The 23235-nt window shown below is 41.1% G+C and overlaps 1 protein-coding gene across 3 annotated transcripts in view; it reads left to right on the top strand.

The window, feature by feature from the left end:
* Positions 1-23235, top strand: part of Ogt (O-linked N-acetylglucosamine (GlcNAc) transferase) — a 43807-nt gene that overhangs the window by 5951 nt on the left and 14621 nt on the right. For 2 of the 3 annotated variants that reach the window (XM_075956808.1, XM_075956807.1), the window contains exons 4-14: positions 5562-5630; positions 9024-9140; positions 14280-14359; positions 16546-16741; positions 16987-17127; positions 17578-17678; positions 20042-20195; positions 20279-20380; positions 20714-20893; positions 22653-22811; positions 22919-23008. In XM_075956808.1, coding sequence (XP_075812923.1) covers positions 5562-5630; positions 9024-9140; positions 14280-14359; positions 16546-16741; positions 16987-17127; positions 17578-17678; positions 20042-20195; positions 20279-20380; positions 20714-20893; positions 22653-22811; positions 22919-23008 — 1389 coding nt within the window. Of the gene's footprint in view, positions 1-5561; positions 5631-7348; positions 9141-14279; positions 14360-16545; positions 16742-16986; positions 17128-17577; positions 17679-20041; positions 20196-20278; positions 20381-20713; positions 20894-22652; positions 22812-22918; positions 23009-23235 lie in introns of those variants that run through there. The other variant, XM_075956809.1, reaches the window with a different exon arrangement.

Raw genomic sequence — 23235 nt, 5'->3', positions numbered from 1 at the left:
GGCCAGTTGCTCATTGGAATGACTACCTTAGCTTAGCTACATGTTGCTTTTAATTTGTGAGTTTATTATAATAAATGATTTTTATTCATTCTACTTTTAATCTAGCGAGAAATTACATAGGCTTGTAGATAATGAAAGTAATTTCTTAGGGTTTATTTAACTTTTATTTTATGTGCATTGGTGTGAAGGTGTCAGATCCCCTGCAACTGGATCTTTAGATAGTTGTGAGCTGCCATGTGGGTGCTGGGAATTGAACCTGGGTCCTCTGGAAGAGCAGCCAGTGCTCTTAACCACTGAGCCATCTCTCTAACCCCATGAAAGTAATTTCTTACATATTCTTTCAGAGGTACTCAATGCATATTTGAAATTAAAGTGAAGCCAGGCGGTGGTAGTACATGCCTTTAATCTCAGCACTCAGGAGGTAGAGGCAGGTGGATCTTTGTGAGTTAAAATTCGAGGCCAGCCTGGTCTGCAGAGTGAGTTCCACACTAGGGCTGTTACACAGAGAAACCCTGTCTAAAAAACCAAAAAAAAAAAAAGAAGAAGAAGAAAAAAAGAAATTAGAGTGCATTTGTAATTTTTTATTGCAGTCCTATCTAGTTACTAACAGTTTTAGGCGGCTAACCTTGAAAGGTCTACCTGCAAGGCTTGAACTTGATTCTTTTAAGGGCCAGGATAGTACATTCTTTTCCTTCAGTAATTAGGGCTAGGTTTATCCTTTACTTGCTGACTTGTAAATTTAGCTTGTCTCTCTAGCATACTTGTAATCTTGGTTAATTTTGTTAATTTATTTTGACATTGGGTCTTGTGTAGCCTAGGCTGGCCTCTAACTCATTAAGTAGCTGAGGATGACCTTCAACTTCTGATTTTCCTGCCCCACTTTCCCAGTGCTGAGATTATATTATAGGATGTCCCACTTTGCCCAGTTTATGTAGTACTGTAGATAGAAACCAGACATTGTGCATGGTAGATAAGCACTCTTCACCTAAGCTAGATCCCCAGCCCTGGCTCAGGTTTTTAGTTGCTTGTATGTGTAGTAGGGCGTTACCTCTGCAGACAGTATATCACAGCATTATATTGTGAAAGGAAAATTAAAATGATAGACAAAGTCGTGCTACTATCTAAATATATACTGTGCATAGTTTGTATTGTTAAATGTCTAACCTATTAACAGGAAACTTAGCGTCATGTACTTTCAAAGCAAGATAGCACTAAAACAATGAATTTACTTCTTAATGACATTGGTGTGTTCCCACCTGGCTCTCTTTTTTGTAGGAGGAGGTGCTACTTTCTCTTTTTCTTTGGTTTTTCGAGATAGGGTTTCTCTGTCCTGGAACTTGCTCTTGTAGACCAGGCTGGCTTCAAATTCAGAGATCCACCTGCCTCTACCTCCCGAGTGCTGGGATAAAAGGCGTGCATCACCACTGCCCTGCCAGGAGTTTTGAGATAGAGCTACTTTATATTTTTCTATTTGGAGCTGCCTTCTGTAATGTTATATGGCTTAATACATTTGCTGAAACTTTAGCTTGTCATATTTTAAGGTGCTATTTCTTCTGGTGTTCTTTCTCATGTTGCTTGTTAGAATTACCCATACTTGGCAATCCCTTTACAAATTATGCATACAGTTCTCCTTTGTGTGATAGCCGTGAGCCTGAGTGCGAAAGTTGTTGAGAAGTTGTTTCTGCTTGAATGGTAGATAACACAGTGCTGAGAGTGGCTGACATCCCATCATGTGTTACTGTCATGTTGATTTTGTTGTTTTGAGAGTCCCAGATAGCTGAAGTATGAGAAAACCTTCCGTTTCTATCTACTTCTCTCCACTCTGCTTTTTGTTAAGGTTGTCTGGCAAGGGTCACATTTAAATATTCAAGTGCTTATTGTTGTGTCCAGTGCTTGGTGAGGAGATGGGGAATGTGTTCTGGAGGGGTTATCATGAGACAGACCTGATCCATAAAGGAAAAAGATGTAAGCTCCTCGGGTGATTATTGTTGGAGAGTATTAATCACAAGACTCCCTTGAGAGGGTGCTTAGGACCTCAGCATTCTGTAGGAAGGTAAACAGCAAGTAGACTTCCCAGACTGAAGTGGTGAGTCAAGTAGTAGTGAGGAATGAGTGGAGCAGGGCAGAGTCAATTGGAAGATTTCAGAAGAATAGAGGCTGTGGAGTTTGAAGTTAATTTGAGAGGCAGTTGAGAACCACTGTAGGTTTTTCTTGGCCTGATTTTCCTCAATGTGTGCATATGCAGAGTGATGTCAAGGGGGTCCAGAGGTGGAACATTAAGAGGAAAGTCGGGAAGCAGTTGTTAGACTAGGAGAGGAGGGATGGTTACATAGGAACAACTTTTGGTTCCTTTAACCGTACAGTGTTTTCCTTGTTTTTGATGCCCTATTCCTTTATTAAGTCTCTATTCATCTATGAAGGCCCAGCTTAAATCTGTCCTTTGAGTGTGTATGTCTAATTTATTTTTCTTGGTTTTAGGTCTATTATTAAGTTAATGTTTCCATAAATATTAATTAGGGATGAACAGAGGAGTAAGGTTTAAACAAAGTAATTCTCTTAGATACCATTTTGATTTGACATGAAGCAGAATTTGACACAAGGTTTTGAATGGACTTTTGTAGAATTGTAGTGTTCTTGTACTTTGTAGACATTTAAATAATCTTATGTGTATTCATGTGTGTGTAGATTTGGATCTCATGATTTTATTTTATTATTTTGGTGTTTTAAATGTCGCAGTGGGTTTTTGATCCTACTGCACGTACTGGCTTTGGGGGAGCCTAGGCAGTTTGGATGCTCACCTTACGAGACCTGGATAGAGGTGGGCGGTCCTTGGGCTTCCCACAGGTCAGGGAACCCTGATTGCTCTTCGAGCAGATGAGGGAGGGGGACTTGATCGGGGGAGGGGGAGGGAAATGGGAGGCGGTTGCGGGGAGGAGGCAGAAATCCTTAATAAAGAAATAAATTAAAAAAAAATAAATGTTGTTGTTATGTATCTGTGTTGTTGTATCTGTGGACATGGAGGCCCGGAGGAGGTGTCAGATCCCCTGGAGCTGAAGTTATAGACAGCTTACAGTACTAGGAATTGAACTCAAGTCCTCTAGAAGAGTAGCATGTGCTCTTAACCATTTCTCCAGCCCTATTTTGGCATTTTTGAGACTGAGTCTCACTTAGTCTAGGCTGACCTTGAACTGACTGAGTAGCTGAGAATGACCTTGAATTCTTGATTATCTTGCTCCCACCTCCCAAGTGGGAGCACTTGCCACCATGCCACTTGACACATGCCACCATGCCAGCTGAAAGTTGTTTCGTTTGTGTTTGTGGTACTAGGTACGCAAGGCCTTGTTGTATCCCGGGCAAGTGGAGCTCTACTTTCAGTCACTCTACTAGTCCACTTAATAGGATATGTTTTGCCTTTTCCTAAAGTGGACTAATTATTTCACTGTAATCTTGAAGGTATTTATATTATCATTTTCTGGAGATCAAACCTAGGGCTTTTGACATACTGGTTAATTTTTTTCTACCAACTGACCTACGTTGCCAGTCTATAAGATAATGATGAATCTAGATGATATGACTAAATATAGTCATGCATCTAAGAGTTCATGGAAACTAGCTGGTAAAATTATGTAATGATGGGTAAAAATATATAGGTGGGGCAGGAGAGATGGCTCAGCTCTTCCAGAGGACCCAATTTCAAATTCCAGTACCAATATCAGGCAGTTCACAGCCACCTGTAACTCCAGCTCCAGGAGAATGCAATAAGCCTCTAGGCTCTGAAGGTACCTGCACTGATGTGCACACCCCATATTTGAAATTAAAAATAATAAAACATATCTTTAAAAATGCAGCTTTTAGTCAGTTGTTGTGTTTCTGATTTTTTTGGCTTAGAACAGCCATAGAAATTGGTGAAGGTCTAAAGATACATACCACCCACTAAAAAATGGTAGAGGGAGCTTGGGGAAGCAGATTAGGTTTTTTAGACATAGCCCATCAGACAGAGGGCTACCTTGTTAAGGTTCAGAGGAGGAAACCTATACAAAGTAGATAGCAAGATTATAGAATTCATTATTTCTCAAAATACAAATAGTATTCCAAAGTACTTAGACTAATTACAGAAGGCGATTAGTCGGTAATAAGATTATTGGTACCTGTGAATTGTTTTTGTGTTTTGCTTTTTTATTTATTCATGCACTATTTATCTATCCATTCATTCATTCATTCATTCATCGTCAAGAGTCTTGATTCTGTAGTGCAGGTTGGTCTAGAACTCCCTATGATATAACTGGGGTGGGGGTGGGCACCTGAATTTAGGACCACCTTCCTGCCTCAGTTTCCCAGGTGCTAGGATTACAGGTGTGTGTTACTGTGCCTGCTACATGAGAGGCTTTGAGGATTACTATCAGCTTGTGCTTAAGGCCACTAGAAGATAACCATACTTTTCCAAAGCATCAGTCACTGATTGAGGGACAGCACTAACTCAAGTAGATCGTGGAATTGTCCCAGTTTAGCCAGTCATTACCTTATTGGCAGACCTTTCAGTTCATCCAGTGAATGCCAGTAAACAATACAGAGTCAGTTTATCAGTAAAACTAACTACTAATTCTGGAAACCAATATGCATGGTAATTCTTTGGAATATTTAATAAAATTTTACTTTGTAGGATTTAATTTAAGGTTCTTTCACCCACATAACAGTTTGGGATGATAAACGTAACTCATTGCCATTATCTCTGCTTGTTATTGACTGATAGATTCTTACTGTCTGTTGAGCATGTCCTCCTGCTGAACGGACTGGTGAGTCGGACTAGCAGCACAGTTGAGCTGCTAATAAAACGCAGAGTCAGCCGCTTTTCATTATTCGCCCACTCAGCTCTGATGGTACTTAATACTAATGAGTAATCTAGTGGCAGGTGCAGGACTGAGGCTATGGTTGGATGGTAATCCTTCTGCCTAGGCATGAAATGAAATCAAGGTTTCTAAATAAGCCTGAGAGCCAAAGGGTAGGTTTGTTGACAGGTAATCACTTGCTAAGTGCAGTGCTGTTTTTCCTGCTGTGGAAAATTTCTGGTCCTTGATAACAGGAATGATTCATCATAACCTTGAATAAAACAGTTGAATAAATATTCAATCATTTTTTCCTACGGGTGACATTTGGAGAGGAGAGAGGCTCTAGAAAGGTCTTGTAGTCTTGTGTTTGAAACTGATGAGGCCAAATGCATTTGAAAGAATGTTAGACAATAGTGTCACAGATCTCCCAGCCAGAACTGGAGCAGCAGCTGATAGCAAAACACATATTTGTGCAGCCAAAGATAGTATTCAGACTTAGGAAGAGCAATAAATTCTGTAAATATCTTATAAGTTCTGGTTGGATTTGTCCCCCTCAGGCTCCTTTTGTATTTTCTAGGAATTAGAATAGGAGGAGTTGGGAGCCTGTGCTTAAGTTTAAGTGCTGCATTAAACTGACAAGAAAATGGCAGCGCTAGATGTGTAGAAGTGATGTTGGGATTTTGTTTTTTTTTTGAGAAAACAATATAATTAATACTACTATCTCTGGGTTTATAGGATTTGTACTGTGTTCGTAGTGACCTGGGGAACCTGCTCAAAGCCCTGGGTCGCTTGGAAGAAGCCAAGGTAGGTGTTTGCTAGAACATACTTAAGCATTAGTTTTGAAAACCTGTACCTTTTGCCAAGTCTTCAACTCTTCATTAAGCTATCTTCATAAAATAGTCCTATGAAACTGAGGAAAACGTCAGCATGACTTGCCTCAGACTAGAGCAGGACCAGGCTTTGGCATATCTGTTCTAAATCTGGGGGTAAAGCAAGAACATGAGCATTGTGGAGCCTTCTGCTGAGCTAGATCATCTTTATAACAATGGGCTCCGTCATGACCTATGTGGGAATCAATAACATTCCTTCAAATCTGAGGCTTGCCTGCTAGTGATTTTTGGCTCAAGACGCCTATATAATGCAGGTGCCATTGAAAACGCTGCTCTTCTAAGTCCTTTGTGGCTTGTAAGTGGAGAAGAATTTCATCCAATGTTACCCTGTAATACTGGCATTTAAAATTCTTATTTAACCTTCCTCCCTTCATCTTCCTCACCCTTTTTACAGTGGAAGAAAGGCTGTTAAAATATTGCAAATTAATAATTGGAAACTCCTGCTCCTCTTGTCCCCACTTCCTCCCCAAATTCCTCCTTTTTCCCCAATCCTAGTTGTCTACCTTCTTTTTCTTCCTCACTTCCTTCTTTTATCCCTCCCCACCCACCTCCTTAAAAAAAATGAGAAGGACAAAGCTGGTTTGTTTGGAAATGGACTGATCGAAAGAAAACTTGCCAAAGTGGAAAGGTGGCTTTTAGCATTCTGTGTTTCCAAATAATGAATTTGAACTCTAGGTTGGGTTAATTAAAGCTTTTGGTATAATTTACAATTAAATTTATAAATGCAGTTGTCTTGTTACAAGCCACCTTACGCAATCGCGCTGCAGGGGTGAGGAGTGGGGAGAAACCAGAAGCTTCTGAAACTCCCACCTGTTGCTCTGAGCCCCACGCGCATGCTAATGCGTGGAGTGTATGCGCAGCGTAGCTGTCTGTTTGTTCATCCAGGGAGGGAGAAGGCTTTGCAGCACCACTTAATGTTAAAAGCACTAGTTTTAAGTGCAAAACTCATAAATTCTACCAACACTATGGATTAACCTTATGTAGGTTTCCAGCTGATTAACTATGTTGATTTCAATCTTAGCTGATAAAGCAATTGGTAATTTCTAGAACAAATATCTGATACGCTCCTATCAATTGTCACTCCACCAAGCGGACAGCTAACATGAATTGCACTTCACTGCAGCTTTAGACATCGGTTTAGGCTGAGACGTTGCGCCTGCCTTAGGTTGCTGACTTCTTTATTTCAGAGCTCTGGAGACACCTAGTTTGAAAAATGTCATTCTGGTTTTTTTTTTGTTTTTATTTTTGTTTTTATTTTTGTTTTTTGTTTTTTTTTTGTGAGAACTTAGTAAACCAGAAAATACTCTTGAGTGAAATGCAATGTGTTTCTTTTGTAATCAGTGCATTTGAAAATTCAAGCCAGCATACATTCCTAGTAGATGGCAGCAAAATTAAGTTGTCTTTGTAGAAAACGAAGAGCCTTTCTTCCAGCAAAAATCCCTGCTGTATGCAATAGCCCTGATTAACCCTCTCCCTTCTGCATGTTTCCCATGTTACAGACTTGAGACTGTCCTCATTCCCATATGTAATAGACATCCAAAGAATTTCAATTGCTTTGTTGAACTTTTACTAATGATCTTGTTTTTATTTTCTCTCTTGTTTTTGGTTTTTCACCATTGATATTGTATTTAGAAGGTTTCAGGTGGGTGAAACCTCCTATTCCATGCGTAAGGTGCCTCGCTGAAGGGAGCTCGAGGCCTGGATCTAGGGCAGACACACAACCTCCTCCTCCTCCTCTTCCAGCAAGGAACGCACCGAAAAGTCACATGATGAGAAATATGGTAACGGGTTTGTAACTGCCACAGCAAAACAATTTGCCTCCATGCCTGAATCTTCTGTCTTGTGGCTTCAGAAACAGCTTAAAATAATTTTATTTACAACAAGTTTTGTAAAAGAATGTTTTATACTATAGCCACAATTCTGTGAAAAATAAGTAAAACTTAATTAAGATATTAAAATTATTAGATAATTTACTAGTAAAAGCTTCTAACTCTTCTTGTTGTTCATTTTTTTTCCTTTTTCTTCTTTGTTTGGATTGCAGCATTCTGCTCTTCTGATGATGCGCTGTGACCCTGCAGTAGCGCAAAGGCTGCGCAGCGTTAATGCGCATTGCGTGCGAATGAGCCCCTGTGAACGGTTGACTAGATGAGTAATCTGATTGACTGGCTCTCTCAGTCCTATTCTGTAGCCTTTTTGGATAAAATTGGGTTTTAACATACCTCGAGTCCAACTAATCTCATTAAGCAAATATTCTCTACGGGCCTGTCTAGTAGATTAATGGATCTGGTTGGCCGTTTGCTGCGTCTAGGGGTGTTCCATGGAGCGCAGCAGTTCGCAGCGTTTGCGCAGTGCGATGCTGTTAGGTGGCGCCAGCGATGTTTGCGCTTGCATTACAGGGACCTCAACCTAGGTGCAATCCTGTCATGTGAGGTTTTATTTTCTTCCTCCTCAGAAGAGAGGCGTGTGTTGTGAGTCTGCAGATTCTGAAACTTGAAGTCTGAATGATGACTGACTTGGCAGAAACATTTTTGTATGGCTCAGTAGCTTAATTTTAATCTTAAGGAAAGAGAACATTATGTTGTGAGAAGCATTTCCCTCAACTCTTTTGGTTTTCTAATGCTTGATTAGAGGTTGAAGGCTTTGGGAAGTTCTCTAGGAAACTTTTTGTTGTTTGCTTTGTCTCCTCCCCCACCCTCCAACTCATTTTTTAGCTGAGGATGATCTCAAATTTATGATCTCCTGCCTCCATCTTCCGAGTGCTCAGATTACAGGCCTGTGCCCCCCATATCCAGTTTAAGAAACCTGTTTTCTATTTTCCTGTTATTTGATTATAAAATTGGGTGCCTTTTTTGGTGTTGCTTTTTTCTGTGATATGTCTTAGCATTTCACAGAACACATTTTGGGAAATGTGGGTTGGGGAAGCCTAGATTTCATGGTGCCCTGTCAAGTATCATCAGTCTCTAGAGCCTATAGGTGTTCAGATAAGAGGAGTATAGCGTTAGTGTTTAGCAGCACCCAACCTTCCAGATGAGTCCTATTATGAGGATTACTCTTTGGTTGGCAGAACTGAACATGGTGGTTTGCACTTGGGTTCTGGTGGCGCAGGCGCAGGAGCAGCCAGCTGTGGCAGCGCATTAGTTTTGGCGCAAGCGAGCCTATGCTGCAGGGTCACTTTTGGCTGGTCAGGGAAGAAATAATGATATCACCTTCTTCCCCCTCCCCAATCTTTTTTTTTTTCCCCTTTAAAATTTCCCCCTTTCCCCTTATCTCCTTCCCTTCTCGTCTTCTTTCATTAAACCCTCCTAAGGCATGTTATTTGAAAGCAATTGAGACGCAACCAAACTTTGCAGTAGCTTGGAGTAATCTCGGCTGTGTTTTCAATGCACAAGGGGAGATTTGGCTAGCAATTCATCACTTTGAAAAGGTTAGTTATTAATAATTGATATTTATAAAATGTTTATGTGTACAGAATGTTCTTACTAGAATAAAACAGTAGGCATTTGCTTAACCAGCTGTGTAATATTGTTTCCTTGATAGTATTGCAGCATTTGCAGGTGGCATATAATATGACAGGTTTTTGAGATTTATATTGAAAATGCTTTTTTATTTATTATAATTTTTTTCTTTTGAGAGTGGGTTTCACTCTGTATAGAATGGCTTGGAATTTACTTTGTGGCTCAGGTTGGCCTTTAACCTAGTGGCAGTTCTTAAGCCTCCTGAGTGCACAAGTGAACTACCACATCTGGCTTTAAAATGACTCTGTTTTTCCTCAGAGTGAAGCGATAGTACGGCTTATAGAGGGATGTTTGCCACATGAGGGAGAATACTGGAGGGTTCAGAGTATCCTGCTGAAAAAGCTGTTTCCAAGTCTAGAATAGGACACACTGCAGCATTGTCTGGAATAACTTGTCATACCAGAAGGCAAGGAAGTATCTATTCACTTATTCATACACTTGACTTTCTCTTTTTTTCCCGAGACAGGGTTTCTCCATGTAGCTTTGGAGCCTGTCCTGGAACTCACTCTGTAGACCAACCTGGCTTCCAACTCACAGAGATCTACCTGTCTCTGCTTCCCAAGTGCTGGGATTAAAGACATGTGCCACCACTACCCGGCTATCTTTATTTTTTTTTTTAAAAAGGTCTCAATAGCTAAGTAAAGCTTTCAGTTTAACTCTTTAAAGACTCATTTACTTTTATGTGTGTGAGTGGAAGTATGTCTGTCACCATGTGTGTGTGCACTGCAGAGGCACTAGAGCTGGAGTTACAGATTGTGATCCACCATGTGGGTGCTGTGAGCTGAAACAGGGTTGGTTTTTTTGGGGGGGCGGGTGTTTTGAGACAGGATTTCTCTGTAGCTTTGGAACCTGCCCTGGAACTATAGTCTTTGAGAGACCAACTTAATAGCTAAGGGGTTTAAGAGCATTAGCTGTTGTTCCAGAGGGTCCAGGTTCGATTATCAACACCCACATGGTAGTATATGACCTCTTGTAATTCCAGTTTCAGGGGATCTGAAGCCCTCTCTGGCTTCCGAGGGTACCAAGCACACATGTAAGTAGAAGAGATACATGCAGACAAAACACCCATACATATTAAAAAAAAAAGTTGAGCTGGTCTTAGTGGCACATGCCTTTAATCCTGCAGAGGCAGGCAGATTTCTATGAGTTCGAATCTACCCTAGTCTACATAGTGAGTTCCAGGACAACCAGAGTCACATAGTGAGACCCTGTCTCTATAAAACAAAAACAAGAAACGAACCAACTAACCAAAAAAAGTTTCTAGGATATGTATGGAACAGATAGACATGTTAAAAGATAGCTGAGGGGTTTCATCATCAAAAATGTCAACTATGAGCTGATAGGACACTGATCTGAGTTTTCTTTTCAGCAAGGTGCAGGACTAAAAGATTTAAATTAAATCTGGATGATTGAAAGAGATAGGTACTTCTTTTAGTACATTGCCTACTGCTCTTGTTACATTATTCTAAATAAAGTTGCTTTTATTCTTTTTTTGTTTTTTTTTTTTCTTTTGAGACAGGGTTTTTCTGTAGCTTTGCAGCCTGTCCTGGAACTTGCTTTGTAGACCAGGCTGGCCTTGAACTCACAGAGATCCACCTGTCTCAGCCTCCCAAGTACTGGGATCAAAGACCTGTGCTACCACCACCCAGCTTGCTGCTTTTTTGTTTTTACAATTTTTTTTTTTTTTTTGGTTTTTCGAGACAGGGTTTTTCTGCAGCTTTTGGCGCCTGTCCTGGAACTAGCTCTTATAGATTAGGCTGGTCTTGAACTCACAGAGATCCACCTGCCTCTGCCTCCCTAGTATTGGGGTTAAAGGTGTGCGCCACCACTGCCCGACAAAATTTTGGTTTTTTCGAGACAGGTTTTCACTGTAGCTTTGGAGCCTGTCCTGGAACTAGCTTTTGTAGACCAGGCTGGCCTCAAACTCAAAGAGATCCACCTGCCTCTGCCTCCCGAGTGCTGGGATTAAAGGTGTGCCTCCCCCCCCCACTGTCCGGCCTACAAAAAGATTCATTTGGCGATGTATTTGTGTACTTGCCTGCACATGTGTGCAGATAACTCATGGAGGCTAGACGAGGGTGTAGGATCCCCTGGCTGGAGTTAATAAGCTCTTGTGTGCCACCTGACATGGGTCATGGGAACCAAACTCAGTTCTCTGAAAGACCAACAAGCATCCTTAACCATTGACCTATCTCCCTGTGTTTTCTTTTTTGTAAGCATTTAAAAAAAATATCCAGGTGCCACATGACTTTAGTCCAAGCATTCAGAAGGCAGAGGCAATCATCTCTGTGAGTTCAGGTATATGTATAGTCCTGTCTTTAATCCCAGACAGAAATTTAAATTCCTCCAGAGAGGAATTTAAAATGGGAAGAGACAGCTCTCACACACAATCTCATTCTGAGATTCCTGGAGGCAGGATTGCCATTTTCAGACTGAGGTAGAGATGAATGCCAGTGGCTGGCTGTTTAGCTTTTCTTTTTTTTTTTTCCGCTTTTTCCTCTTTTTTTTTTTTAATGGTTTTTGGAGACAGGGTTTTCCTGTAGTTTTAGAGCCTGTCTTTGAACTAGCTCTTGTAGACAAGGCTGGCCTCGAACTCACAGAGATATGCCTGCCTCTGCCTCCCAAATGCTGGGATTAAAGGCGTGCGCCACCACCACCTGGCTCTGTTTTGCTTTTCTTTTTTTTAAAATATTTATTCATTTATTTATTTATTATATATACAATATTCTGCTTTGCGTGTATGCCTGCAGACCAGAAGAGGGCACCAGACCTCATTACAGATGGTTGTGAGCCACCATGTGGTTGCTGGGAATTGAACTCAGGACCTTTGGAAGAGCAGGCAGTGCTCTTAACCTCTGAGCCATCTCTTCAGCCCCCTCTGTTTTGCTTTTCTAACCTTCAGGGTGAACCCTATTAGCTCGCTCTCTCTCGCTCTCTCTCGCTCTCTCTCGCTCTCTCTCTCTCTCTCTCTCTCTTTTAAATTAATCATGCTGCAGACAGGGTTTCTTTGAGTAGTCTTGGCTATCCTAGAACTAAGTTCTGTCGACCAGGCTGGCCTCTGAGTACTGGCATTAAAGGCGTGCACCACCACTGCTTGGATTTACTTTTTAATTATGTGTTTGTGTGTGGTTGTGTGTTCGAATGTGCAGGTGCCATTGGAGGCCAGAAAAAAGTGTTGGGTTTCCTGAAGTTATAAGTGATTGTTGAGCCTCCTGCTAGAAATTTAAGAATTGAACTCTGGTCCTCTTAACTTCTGAGCTGTCTCTTCACCCCACCTACATGCCTGTCTCTGCCTCCTTTGTGCTGGTATTAAAGGCACTTGCCACCAAGTCCAGTTCATTTTTTAAGATAATGATAGTGTGGTATGTTTGAGTGAGAAAACATTCTTGTCACCTCCCTAGAATTTATAATTTTTTTTTTTCGAGACAGGGTTTCTCTGTAGCTTTGGTGCCTGTCCCGGAACTAGCTCTTGTAAACCAGCCTGGCCTCGAACTCCCAGAGATCCGCCTGCCTCTGCCTCCCGAGTGCTGGGATTAAAGGTGTGTGCCACCACCGCCCGGCTAGAATTTATAATTTTAAATGGGATGAGATGTTTGAGATTTGCTTCAAAATTATCTGGAGAAAAGGGGAGTAGATACATAATAAATGAAAGCCAGCATGATTGTTGAATTTATAAAGATGATGAGCCATGACATGTTTGTTGCCTACAAGAAATTTTTAAGAGGGCCAGGTGTGATTTATGCCTATTAATCTTAGCACTTGGGAGGCTGAGGCAGGAGGATTGTTGTGAGTTCTGGGCCACACTGGGCTACAAAGTAAATTCTAGGATAGTAATAGAGTTAGACCTTTCCTCAAAGCAAAAGTTAAAGTTTTCAGGCTAGATATCTATGACTGTAGATAATCTAAGCTAAGTGTGTCATGCCTTTATCTGATAAGAGACTTGTTTATTATCTATGTAAAGAAGTGTTTCTAGGAATTTTTAAAATATTTAAAATTATTATATTTATCTTTTCAGTGTTTTGGTTAAATTTACACTTACCATTCTAGAGGGATATCTTTCTAGAGCTCTTGGTATAGGTATACTAGGCTAGCATTCTACCAATGAGCACCAGACTATCATTTGCTTATTTGGAGAAAGTGTCTCATATAGCCCCAGGCTGCCTTCAGACTCACTTTGTAGTTGAAGATGACCTGAACGCCACATCTTCCTACTTCCACCTCCCAACTGCTTGGATTAGAGGCTGTGCCTTGCTTGGCTTAATGTTACAGCTCTAATTACATATCTTAGTAAGGACTTGCTGGGTCGTGTTTATGTAACAGAGTTACATACTTATGAGCTCATTGCTTGTTTCTGCTCCCGTCTTTTAGAAATGTTAGCCTGACTGACTGAATAAAATTGGGCCAATCATTAGAAATAGTCTGCTTGTATGCTGCTTCATTCCTTTAATTCCAGCGTTTGGGAGGCAGAGGCAGGTGGATCTCTGAGTTTGAGGCCAGCCTGGCCAGAGCTACATAGTGAAACCCTGTTTCAAAGAACAGATAGAAGGGGGCCAGGCCGTGGTGGCACGCTCACTCAGGAGGCAGAGGCAGGTGAATCCCTTGTGAGTTCGAGGCCAGCCTGGTCTACAAGAGCTAGTTCCAGGATAGCTAGGACTGTTACACAGAGAAGCCCTGTCTCGAAAAACCAACCAACCAACCAACCAACCAACCAACCAAACAAATAAACAGATAAAAGGAAGGAAGTACTGTGCTTAGTTAAGTTGGGTTTATTTTGCTCATGAGGTTTTCCTTTCTTGTGATGCAGGGAATGGAGCCTAGTAGGAAGTGCTTTGTCACTGGGCTACATGCCTAGCCCCTTTCTTCAGTTATTTTGATATTAAGGAGGCTTATTGATGAAAGGGAACTAAATGAGGACTGTTTTTAAAAACAAAATGAGTTTTCTAGAAAATGTAATTGGATATCTAAAATGACTTTAGAATAAAAGCTTAATGAGAAGTTAATCTGACAAAAGCCTATCTTTTTCTAAGTAACTGTCTTGTAATTTTTAGGCTGTCACCCTTGACCCAAATTTTCTGGATGCTTATATCAATTTAGGAAATGTCTTGAAAGAGGCACGCATTTTTGACAGGTGAGAATGTTCTGTTTGATGAATTTTCTTGTCTTTTCAGAGTTTGAACTAAAGTGTGACAACAGCTTCTTGAAGTACATTTTCCTAGAGTATAGTTTTTCCCTCCTGATAGCTGTTTTCTTCTGTTTTACTTATAGATGTTGTTGGCTGACTTTTCCTTGTTGGTTTTCCTGAATGCTTTTATCCTTCCACTTAGTTCTGTTGAAATTTCCTTTATTGTAAACTGCTAGAAATGATGATTACCTTTTGGGCTAAGTTTGTTTTGTTTGTGTTTTTTTTTGTTTGTTTTTGATTCAGAAAGCTAAGTAAAACTTGACTTTTAACTGTTTTGTTGAAGAAACTGCTTTTCTAATTGTGTGTGTTTGTGAGAGGGGCTATATGCACATTGGAGTCCACCCAGAAGACGACTTTGGGTATCCTTCTCAATCCTGTTATTTTGCCACCTTCTGCCTTTGAGGCAGTTTCTCCTGGAGCCTGGGGCTCACATCAGGGCTAGGTTTGCAGTCAGTAAGCCTCAGTGGTCCTTCTGCCACAGCCCCTCCACCCAGTGTTGAAGTTGCATATATGTACATGACCATTAAGCTTGGTAGATGGGGGCAGGAATCCAAACTCAGGTCCTCATAATTACACACCAAGCACTTTGATCACCGATCAGCTTCCCAGCCCTGTGATTTTAAAATTTTATGTATATGGGTGTTTTGCCTGCATGTATGTCTGTGAACTATGTGCAGAAGTTGGAAGAGGTATCAAATCCTCTAGAATTGGAGTTGCAGATGGCTGTTAGCTACCATTTGGGTTCTAGGATTCAAATCACAGTCTTCTGGAAGAGCTGCCAATGGTCTTGTCCTCTGAGCCATTTTTTCTAGCACTTGACTTTTAACTTTTTTTTTAAAAGATTTTATTTGTTGTGTATACAATGTTCTGCCTGCATGACAGAAGAGGACACCAGATCTTACAGGTAGTTGTGAGCCACCATGTGTTTGCTGGGAATTGAACTCAGGACCTCTGGAAGAAAAGCCAGTGCTCTTAACCTCTGAGTCATCTCTCCAGCCCCGACTTTTAACTTTTTTTTGTCAAAGGAAAATGTACATCTTGAGTGGGAATAGACAACTGTTTTCCTGTGAAAATGTTTTATAGCCTGGCACTTGGGAGTCTGAAGCAGAAGGACTGCTGTGTGTTCAAGGCCTGACTGGGGTATAGAGCAATACTTTCTCTTAAAAAACTTAACAGGGGCCTGCCTGGCTGTAGTTGCTTTCTCCTGTAATACCAGCTCTTGAGAGGCCAAGGGAAGAAGGGCTTGCTCAGACTTTCAAGCCAGCCTAAGCTATAGGGTAAAATCTTGTCTTAAAAACAAGTGGCTCAGCCGGGCGGTGGTGGCGCATGCCTTTAATCCCAGCACTCGGGAGGCAGAGGTAGGTGAATCTCTGTGAGTTCGAGGCCAGCCTGGTCTACAAGAGCTAGTTCCAGGACAACCTCTAAAGCTACAGAGAAACCCTGTCTCGAAAAACCAAAAAAAAAACAAAAAAACAAAAAAAAAAAAAAAAAAAACAAGTGGCTCTTGGTGGTACATGCCTTTAATCCCAGAGGCAGGTGGATCTCTGAGTTCAAGGCCAGCCTAGTCTATAGCTAGTTCCAGAACAGGTTCCAAAGCTATACAGAGAAACCCTGTCTCGAAAAACCAAACAACAACAAAAACAAACTGAACCACACACTCAAAAGTGGAGGGCCGAGAAATTTGCTCAGTGGTAGAGCCCTTATTTAGCATGCACGAGGCCCTAGGTTCAGTTCTTGGCACCTCAAAAAATATATTTTATAAAGGTGATATTTTTGTTATGCAGTAAAATATATCATAAGTTAATTGTTATTAGTTAATGGCATTTTTGGTATAGTGTATCTGGAACTAATTGTAACAAAATACACATTCAAGTTAGTTGGATTTGCGCAGGTGAGATGGTTCAGTGTGTAAAAGTGCCTGGCATGCAATCATATTGACCTGAATTTGATCCCTGGAACCCATAGTGGAAGGAAAGAACCAACTTCAGAAAGTTGTTTTCTGGCTTCCACATGTGTACCGTGGTTTTTGCCATTTACCAATCTGTTCATGTCACAGACAAACTTATAATAATAATATATTTAATATTAGTGGCATTTGTGTATATGTGTTTGTATGTTTTTGCTTTTCACAGAGCTGTAGCAGCTTATCTTCGTGCCTTAAGTTTGAGCCCAAATCATGCGGTGGTGCATGGCAACCTGGCTTGTGTGTACTACGAGCAAGGCCTAATAGACTTGGCCATCGATACCTACAGACGAGCTATAGAACTGCAGCCACATTTCCCAGATGCTTACTGCAACCTAGCAAATGCGCTCAAAGAGAAGGGCAGTGTAAGGATTTTCAGTCTATTTTTATTTCTTTGTTACATGGTAGAAAAGTCTTCATTGTACATATTAAGTAATATTGGTTTTCTTTGGAGTTTTGGTTGATGGGAAGGAGAATACTGGAAAGTATCCATTTTGTGGTGTATTTACCAGCCATTAGGCTCAATGATGCAGTTACTTAAATTACTAGAACATAAGTGGTTTCTCTGATTCTTCTCTGTAGTATCTGAATGATTTGTTTTATTTTCCAGGTTGCTGAAGCAGAAGATTGTTATAACACAGCTCTTCGTCTGTGTCCTACCCATGCAGACTCTTTGAATAACCTTGCCAATATCAAACGGGAACAGGGCAATATTGAAGAGGCGGTCCGCCTATATCGCAAAGCATTAGAAGTATGTTGAGTACTGTGACTGGGTGTCTAGCCTGTTTGACGGTAGAGGGAAAGCAATTAAGTTTGCCTGCTGTTCACCTCTTCATTACCTATGTAAGGTCCTATGACAATGCCAGACGTCCCTACATTGAGTTCATTACTTTGTGCATAGATGAGATCTGGACAAAGCCAATGACTAGTAAACTGAGTAAAGCTATTACAATGAAGGGCTCAGGTCAGTGTCTAGTGATTGGTAGGTGTGGTAGGAGTTTAGAAAAGAGGCTGCATTACTCAGTGTGAGTAACAGGAAGAGAGGCCTACTTCACATTTCAAATGAAGATAGGTATAAAATGGAGGAAGCAGTAGAATTTAAGCTACTAGACCTGAAGAATGAGTAAACTTGGAAAAAGAGTTGTGGGAGATAATTGGGAGATTCTGCTATTTAATGTCAGCCGTGATCGTGACTCTCTAGGTCTTCCCAGAGTTTGCTGCTGCACATTCCAACTTAGCAAGTGTACTGCAACAACAGGGGAAGCTGCAGGAAGCACTGATGCATTATAAGGAAGCCATACGGTAAGAAGTTTATAGCTTCTTTTTTCTATTTTCAGTTTTGAGATTATAGTATAATTACATCATTTCCCCTTCCCTTCCCTGCAAAACCTTCCCATATACTTCTCCTTGCTCTCAAATTCATGACCTCCTCTTCCATTAATTCTTGCGAGATGTGTGTGTGTGTGTGTGTGTGTATATATATATATATATGCAGATATGTTTCTAAACATAATTTGTTATGTATAATGTTACTCAGATGTATATTTTCAGGACTGACCATTTGGGATTGGATAACCAATTGATGTACTCTTCCCTGGGGAAGAATATTTCTCCTGCTCTCAGCATTCCTTAGATGCCCTGTAGTTCTTTGTGTTGGACTGAGGCTTGCCCTAATCCACTTCAGCATCCTATCCCCTCCCCTCTTCTCTTCTTCCTCCCCTCTTCTACCCCCTCCCCTTCCCTCCCCTCCCCTCCCCTCTGCTCTCTTTCTCTCCTCTCTTCTTTCCTCCCATCCCCCCTTTCCTCTTGTTTTTTGAGACAGGGTTTCTCTGTGTAACAGCCCTAGCTGTCCTGGAACTCACTCTGTAGACCAGGCTGGCCTTGAACTCATATCTGCCTGCCTCTGCCTCCCAAGTGCTGGGATTAAAGGTGTGCGCTGCCACCACCACTTGACAAAAGATTTATTTTGTGTATGTGAGTGCTCTGTTTGCATATCTGGCCTTATGCCAGAAGAGGGCATCAGATTCTACTATAGATGGTTGTGCGCCATCATGTGGTTGCTGGGAATTGAACTCAGGACCTCTGGAAGAGCAGCCAGTGCTCTTAACTCCTGAGCCATCTCTCCAGCCCCTCAGTGCCTGGTTTCTGTAGTACATGTAGATACCTGCTACAGAGGCTAGAAGAGGGCATTAGAAACCTTGGAGCTGGAGTAAAGGTAGTTGTGAGCTGTACTATGTAGGTTCTGAAAAAAAAAAAAACTCAGGTCCCCTGGAAGATCAGTCAGTGCTCTCAAGTGTTGAGCCACCTCTAGCCCTTTGTTATTTATTTATTCACTTAGTTATTTTTAATTTTTTTGAGACAGGGTCTCTACATAGCCCTGACTGTCCTAGAACTCACTCGTTCTGTAGATCAGGTTGGCCTAGAACTCACAGAAATCCTTCTACCTCTACCTCCCAAGTACTGGGATTAAAGGTGTGTATAATTTAATGTCCCTATTCATTCATGAATCCATATCCATTCATCTACCCATTGATTCCTATCTGTCTGTCTGTTTGTTTGTTTATTTATTTATTTATTTATTTTTGAGACAGGGTTTGTCCATGTAACAGCCCTGGCTGTCCTGGAACTAGCTCTTGTAGACCAGGCTGTTCTCAAACTCACAGAGATTTGCCTGCCTCTGCTTTCCAGGTGCTGGGATTAAAAGTGTGCCACCACCGCCTGGCTCCTGGTTTACATTATTTAATATATTTTATTTATTTTGTGATCATGGAAGCAATGTGGGCATATACTGTGGTACCCATGTGAAGGTCAGAGAACAATTTACTGGCATTGTTTCTATCCTTTGTTATAGGTTCTGGGGTTTGAACTCATGTCAGGCTTGATTGCAGGTATCTTTACCTGCTGAGCCATCTCTTTTGTGGTTTAAAATTTTATTGTCATCTTTGAAAAAGATTTGTTTTACTTTTTTGTTCTTTTGTTTTTTCAAGACGGGGTTTCTTCTGTGTATCCCTGGCTGTCCTAGAACTTACTCTGTGGGCTGGAGAGTTGGCTCAGCAGTTAAGAGCATTGCCTGCTCTTCCAAAGGTCCTGAGTTCAATTCCCAGCAACCCCATGGTGGTTCACAACCATCTGTAATGAGGTCTGGTCCCCTCTACTGGCCTACAGGCATATATGTAAACAGAAAATTATATACAAAATAAACAAATATTTAAAAAAAAATAACTTACTCTGTAAAGTAGGCTCACCTTGAACTCAGAGATCTGCCTGTCTCTGCTTTCTGAGTGCTGAGATTAGGCTTATCTTACTTTTAAGTATGTATATAAAATCCCTTCAGAATTCAGAAGGTGTTAGATTCTCTGTAGCTAGACATTGTTGTTGGGAAGAGAACTCAGTTCTAAAAGAATATTAAGAGCTCTTAACTGCTGAGTCTCAACTATTAAATAATTTATTGTTATTTAATAATTTATTCTTATTAATTAATAATTAAAGGTTGGCATTTGGCAGCTGCTGAAATGATTCCCTGCCTTTGGGATTCAAGCTAGGCCTCATGCTTGGTAGGCAAGTACTGTGCCACCAAACCACATTAACCCCCCTCCCTCCTCCAATGCTTTTAACAACAACAAGGATTTTACACGAGATAATCAAACCCTTGTCTTTTCCTTCAGAATCAGTCCTACATTTGCTGATGCTTACTCTAATATGGGAAACACTCTAAAGGAGATGCAGGATGTTCAGGGAGCCTTGCAGTGTTATACTCGTGCCATCCAGATTAATCCTGCCTTTGCAGATGCACACAGCAATCTGGCTTCCATTCACAAGGTAATGCTGCTTATTGTGACATGGGCACCTTAGCACTGAAGTTTCATTATAGGAAACTCCTTACAAGGTTGCTTTCTTTCCAGGATTCAGGGAATATCCCAGAAGCAATAGCTTCTTACCGCACAGCTCTGAAACTTAAGCCTGATTTTCCTGATGCCTATTGTAATTTGGCTCATTGCCTACAGGTAAGGAACAATAGTCTAGTGTTTTTCTTTCTGTATTGTTACCACTTTTTAATTTTTATGTGCCATAATAATGCAAGCCTGGCTGGAGATTGTTGTTTTTTAGCAAGTGGAGGTCAGAGGGCAGTTTTCAGGAGTCATTTCTCTCATAACACGTGGGTCCCAGGCATTAACTCCAATTGTCTGGCTTGCCTTTTATTCTTGTCTTTTATTCACTGAGCCAGCCCCAAGATCATATTTTTAGTAGGTTATCTAACACTTTTAGGAAGTCAAATATTTGCAAAATAAATCCTTTGGTAGGTTTTCTGGGTGATCATTTCTTTTTGCTTCCTCTAGATTGTCTGTGATTGGACAGACTATGATGAGCGAATGAAGAAATTGGTTAGTATTGTAGCTGAGCAGCTAGAGAAGAATAGGCTGCCTTCTGTGCATCCTCATCACAGCATGCTGTACCCTCTTTCTCATGGCTTCAGGAAGGCTATTGCAGAGAGGCATGGGAATCTCTGCTTGGATAAGGTGACTTGTCCTTTCATTTTTTCTGTTATAAACTCAAATGCAAATAAAAACATTGTACAAATCAAACGTATAGTATGGTTTTGCCAATCAGCATGTGGTCAACATCACCCAAGTTAAGAAATAAAGCTTTCTTAGCTATTCCAGAAGTCACTTTCTAATGTGTCCTGTCTTCAACTGAACTCCCTTCAATCCAAAGGATGGGGACTTTTATTTCTTCTTTTTCCCCCTGAAATAGGGTTTCTCTGTAGCTTTGAAGCTTGTCCTGGAACTATCTCTGTAGACCAGGTTGGTCTCGAACTCACAGAGATCCGCCTGCCTCTGCTTCCCAAGCGCTGGGATTAAAGGCATGTATCACCACTGCCTGGAGAGACTTTTTATTTCAAACTCTGAACAAGTTTAATAGTGGTATTTTTCTTAAGGTGAAACTCACAGCTACACATGATGATGCAAACCTATAATCCCAGTTGAGATTATAAATCTATAATCTCAACAAAAACCTCCCCCTAATACGAACATCTAAAAACCAAACTAAACGCAACAACAACAAAAGCCCCAATAGGGTTTAAATACAGAGTGTATGGTATTATATACTCAACTTTCAGAATTAGAATATGAATTGATAGAGTTTGGGTTCTGTTCTAGGAAACAGTGGTAAATTAAGATTTCTTTTTGTAAATATTTATTTATTATGTATACAATATTCTGCTTTGTGTGTATGCCCACATGCCAGAAGAGAGCACCAGACCTCATTACTGATGGTTGTGAGCCACCATGTGGTTGCTGGGAATTGAACTCAGGACCTTTGGAAGAGCATGCAATGCTCTTAACCGCTGAGCCATCTCACCAGCCCTCCTCCACCTCTGCCTCCTCCGCTTCCGCCGCCACCGCCTCCGCCGCAGCCACCTCCTCCTCCTCCTTTTTAAATACAAAAATGTTTCTTTGTCGAATTTCCTAAAATAATCATACTCTATTCATATTTCATGTTGGAGTCTGTTCAGGCATATTTTCTACACTTCAGGTCAGATACGAAGCATGAGCACTATGCAGCCACCATACACAGCTGTTTACCATTAAACTGGCCACATAAGTGAAGTTTGCTGTCTAAAGTTTTTGGTTTTTCGAGACAGGGTTTCTCTGTAGCTTTGGAGCCTATCCTGGCACTAGCTCTTGTAGACCAGGCTGGCCTTGAACTCAGAGAGATCCGCGTGCCTCCGCCTCCCGAGTGCTGGGACTAAAGGTGTGTGCCACCACTGCCCGGCCACTAAAGTTTTTTTCATAATTATGGGTCTATATGATTTTAGATTCTACTTTCATTTATTTTACTTAAAATTTTTTTTTTTTGAGACAGGTCTTATGTATATCAGGTTGGCCTTAAACTCTCTATGTAGATGGGGATTACCTTGAACTTCTGATCCCTTTTGCTTCCACCTCCCAATTGCAGGAGTCACAAGAGTGCACCAACATGTCCATTTATTTTTTGTTGTTTGTTTTGTTTTGATCACTATGTCAGACTGGCTTTCCTGTAACTCAGTGCATAGACCAGGCTGACTTCAAACTCAGCCTTCAAACTATGCCTCACTTCCTAATGGTTGGGATCATGCCTGTTCTTTATGTAGTTCTGGGGACAGAACCCTTAGGGCATTATACATGCTAGTCAAAACACACTACTAATCACAAGTCCCTGTTATCGGTTTTTTCTTTGAGATAAAAATTTGCACATGACTTGACTTTGTTAACGACCATTGTATTCTGTTGGTAGATTAATGTCCTTCATAAACCACCATATGAGCATCCAAAAGACTTGAAGCTCAGTGATGGCCGGTTGCGTGTAGGGTATGTGAGTTCTGACTTTGGGAATCACCCTACTTCTCACCTTATGCAGTCTATTCCAGGCATGCACAATCCTGATAAATTTGAGGTAAGAGTAGGTTCTGGTGACTTTCTTCTGTCATCTTTGATGTTAAGCCCAGTGTTTTGAGAGGCTTGGAGCCAAGGTTATTAAGTATGCCCTCCTCTGTCTTTTAGGTGTTCTGTTATGCCCTGAGCCCAGATGACGGTACAAACTTCCGAGTGAAGGTCATGGCAGAAGCCAATCATTTCATTGATCTTTCTCAGGTAGCCAAAACACAGATCCTTTTCTTCAGATTTAAGATTTCATAATTAAGTATATGTGTTTGGTATGGTATGTGGGGGTGTGCCTGTATGAAGACAGGTGCCCAAGGAGGCCAGAAGAGAGGGTGTCAGATCGCCCAGACATGGAGTTACAGGGGTGTCACGTGGGTGCTGGAGCAAATGCAGGTCCTCTGCAAGCACAGCAAGTGCCTTTATGTTTTAAATTTTGA

The sequence above is a fragment of the Microtus pennsylvanicus genome, chromosome X (assembly GCF_037038515.1).
Source record: "Microtus pennsylvanicus isolate mMicPen1 chromosome X, mMicPen1.hap1, whole genome shotgun sequence".
In the NCBI taxonomy this organism is placed as follows: domain Eukaryota; kingdom Metazoa; phylum Chordata; class Mammalia; order Rodentia; family Cricetidae; genus Microtus; species Microtus pennsylvanicus.
Note: the sequence above shows the minus strand (reverse complement) of the source record. Positions and strands in the feature narration are given on the sequence as shown.